Raw genomic sequence first — 12,744 nt, 5'->3', positions numbered from 1 at the left:
TTAGAAAACTGAGATAGAGAAAATTACAAATTTAAGTCCTTCCTACATTCCAGAGTGAGTTCTAGCTGGCTTGGGCTCCTTAATCCATGACTTACAAAAGTATAATAATAAAATAAAATAAATACATATATTTGTTATAAATTTATAAGTATATATGTATATATTATGTATAGATATGCACATATATATATATATGTTTTATATTATATAAATGTTCTGCTTGCATGCATGTATGTGAATCCTATGAATGCCTGTTGGATAACCTAAAACTGGGGTTATAAATGGTTGTAAGACACCATATGGGTGCTGGAAATTGAATCCAGGTGCTTCTTAGGAGTAACTAGTGCTCTTAACCACATAGCCATCTCACCAGCTCCTATCTTAAAAGCTACATATCACTTTTCTTTCAGTGTTTTCCACAATTAATAGCAAATGATTGAGTATATCCTTTGCTAATGGGTCACATCTTTTAAAATTTATTTCATTTATTAGGTATAGAAGGAATACTATTTGGGAAGAATTTTGTGTTTTTAGTAATTGATTTATTTACATTATATTCTGACCTAAAGTTTCCCCTTCCTCTTCTCCCAGTTCTTCCTCCCTACCTTCCCTCCCCATCTACTTCTCCTCCATCACTCTTTAGAAAAGAAGAGACCTAGAAAAAATACTATTTAAACTTGGTGTGTGTGTGCACATGTGCATGTGTGCGCATGCTCTCACATGTAATGATAACAAATTTTAGTTCTGACTCCAAACTGCAAGTTATATTATAATTAAAGTGTCAAATAAGCATGATGTATGCATAAATGTCATATATTTTAAATGTAATACTTCTGTTTCAAACCCAAGCAACACTAAATTTTGATTTTTAAGATCCAAATGAAATCTAAGTCAAAATATATCATTGACAATGCTCAATGAAGCACAAATGTTCACAGTCAAGGCAATGAAAAAATGAGATGGAATAGGCAATGAAAACATTCTCAGTGCTAGAAATTTTCAGCATCATTTTGAGTGATGTAAATGAATGGACTGATTAATAATAATAATAAACAAAAATTGAGAACAAAAGAAAAAAAAGAAAAGTAAAACATGAGCATGATGTTCTATTTTATGGTTTTGGATGAAACATATTTAATGATAAAATTATGTTACTATTGTTTATTTTATGTATGAGAAATGGGAGGTAATAGACAAAAGAATTTTTTTGTAGAAGTAGAAGATTGATGAGACTCCACTGCAAACAATTAAGTGAAGTAGGAAAACTAAAACAGAAACTAAACCTGGAGGAATAATAAGATCATAGGGAAACTTCAGAGAAAATGTAAGAGCGGTAAAACAAAGACCATAAGGAAGTCCTGTGCAAGAAGAGGACTTGTTTGAGCCAGAGTAATTAAGGACACCAGAACACCGCTCACAGAGTCAACTAAGCAGGGTTCACATAGGTTCCTAAAACTGGAGTCTATCTATGTGAAACTGTAGGCTCTGTGAGATTTGCACTTAATATTTCAACCTTCTGGTAATTGTCAGGCTTCACAATATGTGAAGGCTCAGGATACACTAAATTAAAATAAAGTGGCCCATAGAGCCTGCAAGTGTCTGTGCTAGGTCCTCTTTATTTTAGGGTTTTGAAGCTTGGTGTTCATGTAGGACTCCTAACAGTGGAAGTAATGGTGGTTCTGACTCTTTGTCTACCATTGGAACTCTTTACCTCCTACTGAGTTGCCTTGTCCATGGCTGATATGAGGTTTCCTGTCTAGTTAAGGAACAATACAAGATATTGGATCTCTTTGTGCCCTGTTTGTTTGATTTCCCTGGGAAGCCTGCTTTATTCTTTTTCTGAAGACAGAAAGAGCTGGATCTGGAGGAAAAGGGAAGTGGGGGGGGGATGGGGAGTGGTGAGAGGGGAAACTGTGGTGAGAGTGTATTGCATGATGGAAAGATAAATTTATAAAAAGACAGTTGTTAGTACTTGAAGATATGTTTAATTCCCTACAAAGAGATTTAATTTTGTTTGGATCCTGAGCCTTTACAAATTATTTTGAAGCTGAATGAATATCAGAATGTAGAAATACTGAACATGAATTCATCAGCGATGACCCACTAAGAAAATGAATATCAGAAAATTGACTCATATTGTGAATGAAATAAAGTTTCTGAGAAAACAAGTTGTGAAATACTTGTTCAAATGTTATAGCATCATCACGGTAGTGTTACCTGGGAACTTGACAGATAAAGGCTGATTTTTGCTTTTGTTAGCATTATTACCTATTTCAAAGGGCAAATGAGTGACTTCCAAAACTCAGCATTTTAAATGTCTGACAATTATTGACATTAAGTGCATAACTGTTAATGATATATGGAGTTTTCTACCTTGGGAATTAATCAGATCCCTAATTAAACCATATATATATGCTACATAGCAACAAACAATATTATAGAAAAGGGAGTTGTGTGTGAAGAATTCATATAGAGCTATTGCAAGGACTGTGAGAATATCCGGGAAAGATGTGTAGATTCAGACATGGTAGCTATTGCACTCCAGAACTTGGAAGGAGGAAGGAGAAGGACCATGAGGTCTATGTCTTTAATTAAAGTTATCCTTGATAACTTGAGATTGTGCCTCAAGAAACCAACCAACTTACCATATGACCCAACAGGTAAAAAGGTACATTGTTTATAATATGGTTCATTTAATTTTGACCTAACAGTTTTGAGAAGAAGCTTGTAACCTTTAAGTGCAATGTGACAAAAAGAAAAAAAATCAATGTAGACTCTTCTTTTGAAGAACATGGGGAAACTGTATTTTGTGGTATTGTATATTATGTTGTATGTGGTTAAAAGAATTTCAAAATAGCTACAGCAAGATTAGAGAAGAACAGTGGCATAATGAAAATCTGGTGACCTTAAAGAATGAAATGACAATTTTCTGATGTGCCAATATTAGGAACTTTGAAAATATATCTGAAGAATAATATTTTAATTCTATTTAAAAGTAAAATTAGGGACTGTGATTTACTCTAGTATTTTAATTCTTTGTTGGCATTTATAAGGATTTGATTACTCATGTATAACACATGAATTCACACACACACACACACACACACACACACACACACACACACACCATGGGAATCACTAAAATATGTTTCACAACAAAATTGACATTCATTAAAGAGTTGCTTGCAGTTAATGCTATATAGCACTTGTACATTCGCAAGAACAGTTGTTCCTTATCTACTTTAGTTTAAGGTCTTGGCAGATGATACAGGTTACAAAAATACTTAGCCTTGATAGGTACATAATAAGAAATCTGTGAAGCTCATGTTTGCTCGACTTTGCTATTGCAGTTCTCAGAATCCCCATGCTCCAATACAAAATGATATAGTTCCTACTCTTATAACAATGAAAATACTTTTATTTTAAAATTTAAGTGAAGTTGAAAGTGTGGGTCTTGATGCTTAAGGTAAATGAAGGTATGGTTTATATAGGTGATACCCCTCTTGGGGAGTGAGATTAAAAAGGATTTCCTTGGCTCAGGCTGTAGTGGAAAGGGCATTGGATCTTTTAGCAACATCTAAATGTGTTGAAACTTCGTGGGAATACAACCAGCATGAGCTAGTCCAGCCTTCATACTTACCAGGTATGTTTTCTCTGTACAGATTTTCAAGTGGGACTGACGAGAGTTTATTTTAGTTAAAATATAACTAAAATGTTTTAAGAATATTTGATTTAATTGCCTTTACTGTTTTCTTTGCCTTTATTTTTATCATAAGATGGATGGAAATATTTAAATTTATTAAACTACTGCCTCTTTAATTTGTAAACATTTTTTGAGTATATGCCATGATTTTGTAATTTCTTCCTTTCATTTCTTTTCTCTAAGTTCACTCATATACTGTCCCACATTTTCTCTTTTAAATTGATAAGATTAGTAGACAGAGTAAGGAGACCAGGTTTATGTACTTAGGACTATGCATTTTTAGTTATGTTTTTATGGATAATTACATAATACATTATTGTAGTGATAGACTTAAAATAGTTGATTACATAAAACAGTATTCTGGTCTATACTCAATTGCAATGATCTCTACAACTCTATAATATTTTTAAAATGAAAAAGGATTATCTAAAGATAACTTGCTAATTGTCCCTGAAAGCATGAGCACTAACAATAGAGGAGTGTTCTTCTTTTCCAAAATGCCAGGAAAGTAAGTGTTTCCTAGGACCTAACAGTGATGAGATTAGCTGAAATGCCAACCAAATGGGTGAGAGACCTATACCAGAGGTTAGGCAAGACTCCCAGTTGGGAGATGTGGCCACCCACTCATCTCCAATTTTTTAACCCAAAATGGCTCCTGTCTAAAGGAAATTTAGGGACAAAGTATAGAGCAGAAACTGAAGGAAAAACCATCCAGACTGCCTCTCCTGGGATCTCTTCCACATACAATCACGAAACCCCAACCTTATTGTGAAGGATAGTAACAGGTGCCTGATATAATTGCCTCCTGAGAGGCTCTGCCCAAGTCTGACAAATACAGACACAGTGTCTCACAGCTAACCATTAGACTGAGCAGAGGGTCCCTAATGGAGAAGTTAGAAAAGGACTGATAGAGCTTAAGGGGGTTTGCAACCACATAGGAAAAACAATAATATCAACCAACCAGACACCTTCAGAGCTCCCAGGGACTAAATCACCAACCAAAGAGTACACATGGAGGGACCCATGGCTGCAACCACATATGTATGTAGCAGAAGATGGCTTTGTCTGGCATTAATAGAAGGAGAGGCACTTGGTCCTTTGCAGTTTCATTCCACAGTGTAGGGGAATACCAGAGAGGTGAGGGGGGAGTGGGTAATGAAAGGAGAGCACCTTCGTAGAAGCAGGAGGGGGGGCAGACAGGATAGAGTGGTTCCTGAGGGGAAACCTGGAAAGAGGATAACATTTAAAATGTAAATACATAAAATATCCCAAAAAATAAACAAATAAATAAAAGCTTGACCACAATCCATTCACTAGTGTTGTTATTAAATAGGAAGAATCAAGTGAGGTGTTCAGTGTTTCTCCTCCTCCTGTTAGGAAAGAATTTGTGCCTTAGATTACTTTCATTCCCCTGATAGAATCTGCATAAATTTCATTCAGGGAAGAAGAAGGATAATAACTGACTTCCATTTCATCATTTTCCCTTATAATGATTCTGATGTGAAAAGATGAAAATAAATCTTCTATAAAAAACGGTGGGTTCAATTTTTATGTGTAAAAAGACTAAAAGAAAAATAATAAATATTTTTAAATAGACAAATCTATAAAACAATTAGTGAAGGAAAAAAAGTATTTACTAAATAATTGGATCTCTCCCATGAAAAATAAATGTGCATTATATTCAAAGATTTTCAAGAAAACTTTCATTTTACTTAAATCACCCAGTTTTGAGGCCATATTTAATTTATTTTCCACTTGATTTGAACAAATGTAATTCTCAAATTTTCACAAAAATTGACCATAAAATGTTATAATCAGCAAAATATTTTCATACTATTCATGGACAATTAGAACAGTTTCATCATTAACTTCTGTGTTCTAATAAACCTTTGCTCATCTCTTAAAAATGGTATAATCAGTATGTACAGCTTACAATATAATAAAAAATTTGAAGTCAAAGCTGCTAATACTTTTATACCAGACATACACATGTGACTTCTATCAAAAAGCCTCTGCCAATTGGAAGCTTTCTGAAGCTCTGAGGTGAACAGCAGTGTCTTGGGTTCACAACCTCACAAGCCTCAGAGATAACCCCAGGGCCAAATGTAGCTGGGCAAAAAGGGACAACTAGTTCCCCAAGCGTACAAGACACCAGAGCCTCAGAAGACCACAGCAGCTCTAAGATACTGCTTCCAGTTTCTACAGAAGAAATTTCAGGTGAGAAAGAAGACCTACCCCCCTCTAGAGAGATGTGACAAACCAGAATAAAAATACACATGATTTGCAGTTGTACACACTGACCTGAATCTTGTGATTCTTGCTTTCCTTTAGAGAGCAGTGGGCTGCAGTAACTCCTCTGCAGCTTGAGACCAGATTATTTATATTTTAAGTCCACACTAGCCCCCAAGTACTTTGCTGTAGTGAACCACCTAATGTCTATGTGGGTGTGTGACTTTCATTGGCCAGTACATAGAGTTTCAATAATTTCCATATATTCTGGACAGTCAAAACTAGAATGTATTTTGGCAATTTATGTTTTCTACATCAAGATTCTGATCACAGGTGATCCATATCTAGGTTCTACAAAATAAGGCATTTACAGTAGAGAATAAGGTATTAGACCTAGTTGGAGGAACTACCTGGGATATCTTCCTCAAGTTCAGTAGATACTTCCAGTTTTAAAACAGGCAGGACTTGCTGAGACACCATACACACTTTGTCTGAAATATTCTCTCATATACTTCTCTTGTCTACAGCAGGTAGTCTAACCTAATAATGGTAAATAGCAAAGTCGTTCACAGCCTATTCACCAAAAGCAACTGAAATCGCCAAAGGTTACTCAAAGTCTACATATAGAACCAGTGAATTTGAGTGCATTCAAGAAGCATCAACATTGCTCTTTAGTTTTCCATAAGGTTTGAATTTTGTGTATTTTCTTTGAAATTAGCTAAATAAAACTTTTTTATTAACTTTCCAGTGTTCTACTGAAGAACAACAAAATTCTGAACTATTGGAGGAATGCTGTGCTTTAAAATTCTCTTATAATCACAGCCACGACTCAGAGAAGCAACAAACTGCTCAATAAGTTCATATAAAGACCAATTTTAAGATGATTAAAAGTCTCTCCAAAGTTTCACTTGAGAACAGATGAGAGTGATCTAAATATTATAGCACTAGGGGCATAAATGATGCTCTCATGGGACCATGGTTCATGTAAAACAATATCTAAGAATTCACTCTCAAAATAATTCCCCAGCTTTCTGAATAAGGGTTGGCTTCTAGAACAAAGTAAGAGCAGACAATGGGGACTTGTAGGCAAACAAATCATATCGTCAGTACTAGGCAAACTACTGCTTTCACTGGTGTATGAGTATGGTATATGCACACACCTACAATGATCTGAAATCCAGATGCTTTCTTTTTGTCTCTTTCGTGGCACTATAGAAGGCTTCAAGGGAGCATCTGCCTCTGCTACCATGACAAGCATCACTGACCTTTCATGACCAATTGGACAAAGAGCAACTGGAGACCCTGATCATTGCTAAAGTTACACTGAGTTTGAATGCTACTCTGACAGAGTGAGCTCAAATAAAGACTTAGATATTTTCACCTCTCTCCTACATTTTTCCCTCAGGTATCATGCTCAGTGGCAAGAAGACAGAACGTTGAGCTCCATGAAGCCCAACAATGTGACATATCTGAACCCTGGAACTGTAATATTGATTGGAATTCCTGGACTAGAGCATGTGCAGTTTTGGATTGGATTTCCATTCTTTACAGTGTGTCTGGTGGCTCTTTTGGGAAATATCATTTTACTGATCATCATCCCTGCTGAGCGTAGCTTGCACCAGCCCATGTACATCTTTCTGGCTGTGCTGGCAGCTACAGACATAGGACTTTGTGCAGCCATTGCTCCCAAAATGTTGGCCATATTTTGGTTCAGGGCTTATTCCATGGCCTTTGATGCCTGCCTAGCCCAGCTGTTTTTCATTCATACACTGCAGTGTATGGAGTCTGGCATACTCTTGGCAATGGCTTTTGATCGCTACATTGCCATCTGTGACCCTCTGAGGCACACATCTATCCTTACACCTTCAATTCTAGGTCGGATGATAGTAGTGGTGGTGATTCGAGCAGTAGTGCTTGTAGGCCTGTTACCTATTCTAATAAAAAGACTGCACCATTTTCAATCCATCCAAATTGACCACTCTTACTGTGAACACATGGCTGTGGTGAAGCTGGCAGCAGATGATGTGCGGGTCAATAAGATATGTGGTCTCTTTGTGGGGTTTAGCATTCTGGGATTTGACATGGTTTTTATCCTCATATCATATGCCCTGATTTTCCAGGCCGTTTTTCATCTCCAGCAGAAGGAGGCAAGGCTCAAAGCCTTTAACACCTGCACAGCTCATATTTTTGTTTTTCTAGAGTTTTATATTCTTGCCTTTTTCTCTTTTTTCAGTCACCGTTTTGGTCATGTTGTTCCCTCCACTCACATTCTTCTGTCAACAATCTACCTCCTCTTGCCTCCTGCTCTCAACCCTATTGTCTATGGGGTGAAAAACAATGTCATTCGAAAGCGGGTAGCACAGATATTTCTTCTGTATCATGAACATCAGTAGTAGTTTGCCAAACACTTCTTTCCTTACAGGAAAAGTGTACAAAGACTTTCTAGAAATTGCTAAGGTTTATGCTCTGTTTTCACTGTAGGGGTTCCAAGTCCTCTTCATGGTACATGAAGGAATTCATTTTCATAATCATAAATGGTTTGAAGTATATATTATTCAGAATAAGACTGATATGTCTCCATCTGATTCATTTTATTCCTAATATATGTACATATATGTCATATTTTTCCTTTTTAGAGAAGATTTATTTATTTTATTTATATGAATACATGATCCCATTTCAAATGGTTGTGAGCCACCATGGGGTTGCGTTGAACTGAACTTGGGACCTTTGGAAGAGCAGTCTCTGTTCTTAAACCCTGAGCCATCTCTACAGCCCATATTTTCCTTTCTTTTGCTTAACTTTCATCTGCAGTGCATATAGGTTTTGATTTAAAATACAGGCACTAGTTATTCACTATTTGCTATATCTCATATTTCTAGTATTGTAATTTCATATATGGGTTCATTTTAGTTTTTGCCTATGTTGTATCATTCTTATTGTGTATTTTCATCATCTGTTTTATAATAATAAGTAAATTAAAATTTAATAAAATCATTTCTCACTGTGCTAGTTACCGTGCTAATAATAACTCATTGAAATATTTTTATACAAATAATTTCTTATATACTTCTAATTTATTCTTGCCATCAGAAAGTACCATTTTCTCTTTGTCCCAGTCTAACCTTTATACTATGTGAGTTTGTAGCTAACATATTTATTATTTATTGGATTTTTTGGTTGTTGTATTTCTGTGCATTTATATGCAAGTTTGTGTGTATAAATGATCTGTTATCATTTATGAGAATGCTCATGAGAACTTGTTACTCTTGCAAGAGTCCTGTGTTTGGTTTCTATCAAACGCACCGTGGCTCACAATCAGCTATAACTTCCGGTTTAGGGAATCTGACACCTTTTTCTTGTCCCTCTAGACAGGGTGCATACACTTGCTGAAAATTCATATATGTAGAAAAGACACTTATACTCATAAAATAAATAAATTAAAAAGAAACAGATAATTAAAAGTAGAAAAGTAGAAATTCAAATGAGTAATCAATACATTAAAGAAATATAGAAAAACAAAGACATCTCTCCAATCTAAAATATGGCAAAAAATCAATAATATACATAGACCTAATATATTTGCAAGGACATCAGGAGAACACAGGTCACAGAATTAACTGAGCAGGGATCTCATGGGCTCGCTGGAACTGAAAAGACAAGGAACTTGCATGGATCTGTACCAGGTCCCCTATATTTTATGCTTGTGTGTAGCTTGGTGTCTATGTGGGACTCCTAACTATGGAAGTGGGGGTGTCACTGATTCTTTTGTCTACATTTGGGATCAGTTTTCTCCTACTGAGTTACCTTTCAATCCCAAGAATAAGGATTTGTGCCTGGCTTACTGTATTTTGTTGTTCCCTGTTTGTTTGATAACCCCAGAAAGCCTATTTTCTTTTCTTTTCTTTTCTTTTTTTCTTTTTGAAGGAAATCAGAAGAGAACAGAGAGGAGAGGGGAAGTAGGAGGGAGGAGCTGGGAGAAATGGTGTGAGAGAAAAGTGTGGTCAGAGTGCATTGTATGAGAGAATAATGTGTTTTAATAAAAAAATAAAAATTTTCAGTATTTAAAAATGTGTTTACTTCTCTACAAACAGAATATTTTTTTGTATATCTTGAGCATTCACTAATGATTGTGAATCTAGATAAATATCAGAATGTTGAAATATTGAACACAAATCCAGCAGTGATGATACGTTAGGGTTGACAGCATCAGGAAATTGAGTCACATTCTAAGGAGAGAAAGGTTTCTGAGAAAATTCATTGTGATCGTACAGCATCAGCATGATGGTATTTTCTGAGAACTTGACATATAAAGGCAGATGTTTTTCATAAATATTGTGTTACTCGTATCACAGAACAAATGAATGACTTCTAAATTCAGCATTTTCAATATCTGCCAGTTATTGATGCTGAATGCATTAATAGTTAATGATATATGGAACTTTCTACCTTGGGATTAATAAGGTCTCTAATGAACCTGTGTGTGTGTGTGTGTGTGTGTGTGTGTGTGTGTGTGTGTGTAACCTGTGTGTGTGAGAGTGTGTGTGTGTGTGTGTGTGTGTGTGTGTGTGTGTGTGTGACTTAGTGACAAACCATATTAAGTAGGGAACTGTGTGATAAGAATTCAAATAAAATTATTACAAGGACTGTTATAGTACTGGACAAAGTTTTATTAGATTCTGGCATGGTGGCTGACTTTGAATACTCTAGTATATGAAAAGAGCAAGGACAAGGACCATGAGTTCAAGATCTTTTCAATTACATGGCAAATTAGAAGCCACCCTAGATAACTTGAGACTTTGTCTCAAGAAGCTAGCCAACTGACCAGACTGCACAGGAAAAAAGATGCATTGGTAATAATATTCTTCATTAGACTTTGACTAACATTTTAGAGAATTGGGTTATTTGCCTCAAAGTGCACATTTATAAATGAAATTTGACAAAAAGTCATTTTAGACTGTTCTTTTGGATAACATGGTGAACTTGTATTTGGAACTATCATGTTTTATCCTGTTTGTGGTTAAAGGAGTTGAAAAATAGCCACCACATCCTAAAAAAGATGTAATGACAAACTTTCAGATGTTTCAGTAGTGGAAAATTTGGAAAACATACACCTAGAGAAAATTTTCAGTGTATTTAAAAGTAAAACTATGGACTATGGTTTTCTTTAGTTACTTAATTCTTGATATTTTTAAATATTTGTTTACCTTTGTATAACAAGAATTCACAAGACACATATATAGCAGTGAAAATCACAAAATTGGCATTCATTAAACAGTTGATTGTAGTTAATGCTATATAGCACGTGTACATTTACAGGGATAGTTGTTATTTATCTACATTAGCGCAAGGTCTTCGCAGATGATACAGGTTACAAAAATACTTGGCCTTGATAGGTACATAATAAGAAATCTGTGAAGCTTGTGTTTGCTTGACCTTGCTATTACAGTTCTCAGAATCCCCATGCTAATATATGAGACTATTCAATTCCTATTCTCATACCAATGAAAATACTTTTATTTTAAAATATAAGTGAAGCTGAAAGTGTGTGTCTTGATGCTTAAGGTAAATGAATGTATGATTCATAAATGTGACAACCCTCTGGGGAGGGAGATTAAAAAGGATTTTCTTGACTCATGCTGTAGTGAAAAGGGCAGTGGCTCTTTTAGCAACATGTGTTGAAACTTCATGGGAATACAACCAGCATGAGCCAGTCCAGGCTTCAGCCTTACCAGGTAAGTTTTCTCTCTATAGATTTTCAATTGGGAGTTATAAGAGTCTATTTTAGTAAAATTATAATTTGAAAGTGTATGAATACACTATTGAGTTACTTTTTCCTGGTTTATTTGCCTTTATAATTTTTAATACAACAAAAATAATTTGAATTTATGAACCTTTAATTAATTTATTTTTTGAGATTTTAATATAATAACATAATTTCTCCCTTCATTTTTTCATATAAATCCAGCCATATAATCTTATACATTTTTCCTTTTAAATTAATAAAACTAGCAGTACACAGACTACAGAGATTGTGTTTTATATAGTTAGAAATAATGTACTCTTTAGTTATATTTTTAATGATAATTATACGATACACTACTTAAACTCTCCAAATAGTTTAGGACACAAACCACCTTTCTTGTTCATACTCAATTGCAAAGAGCTCTACAACTCTATAATAATTTTAAATGAAAAAAGAAATAATTCAGAATAACATATTAATTATCTCTGAGGAAGCTTGACAAGTGTTTGAATAATGAAGGAAATATGACAAAGACAGAGCAAGAGTGTGCCCTTAAGGCTCAGTGTCTAATCCATCTGCCCAGGAAACACTGTCCAAAAGCAAAGAGCATCCCGTCTCCCTTTCCCCTTCTTATGTCTTTTGAATTCCACTAGTTATCACTCTGCTTCCTTTCAGTAGGCAGTGATTACATGTTTATAATTGTGTTACTTAGAATTCTAAGGTTCTTAGATTTGAGAATCTCCTCTCTCTTGTAGGAACTAAGTTTTATGAAACTGAGGTACAAGTTGTCTCTATCAAGTTTCTACATGATTCTAAAACCCTCAAAGGAATAGGAAGAATTTGTTGATTTAAGAAATTTGAGCTTTTATGTATAGTGTATAAAATTAAAATGAATACATAGCTGACTTGAACACCAAACTAGTTAGCTATTCCTTGTCTTTTCCAAAATAACACATGAAAGCTGCTCTTGAGAGAGTCTGTGACACACATCCTTTTATCTCTAGCCAATTCTCCTCCTACATTTCTTCTTCCTCCTCTTTCTCCTCTTTGACCCCACCTCCTCTTC

The 12,744-nt window shown here is 35.1% G+C and overlaps 1 protein-coding gene across 1 annotated transcript; it reads left to right on the top strand.

Annotated features, from left to right (window-relative positions):
• Positions 1 to 7,377: 7,377 nt before the first annotated feature.
• LOC308418065 (olfactory receptor 52A1-like) lies at positions 7,378 to 8,325 on the top strand (the record flags this gene model as incomplete). Its single annotated transcript, XM_080913396.1, has 1 exon — positions 7,378 to 8,325. The coding sequence occupies one exon, from the start codon at positions 7,378 to 7,380 to the stop codon at positions 8,323 to 8,325; it is 948 nt and encodes a 315-aa protein (XP_080769522.1).
• Between the last annotated feature and the right edge of the window lie 4,419 nt (positions 8,326 to 12,744).

The sequence above is a fragment of the Micromys minutus genome (assembly GCF_963924665.1).
Source record: "Micromys minutus genome assembly, chromosome: 2".
Lineage (NCBI taxonomy): Eukaryota > Metazoa > Chordata > Mammalia > Rodentia > Muridae > Micromys > Micromys minutus.
Note: the sequence above shows the minus strand (reverse complement) of the source record. Positions and strands in the feature narration are given on the sequence as shown.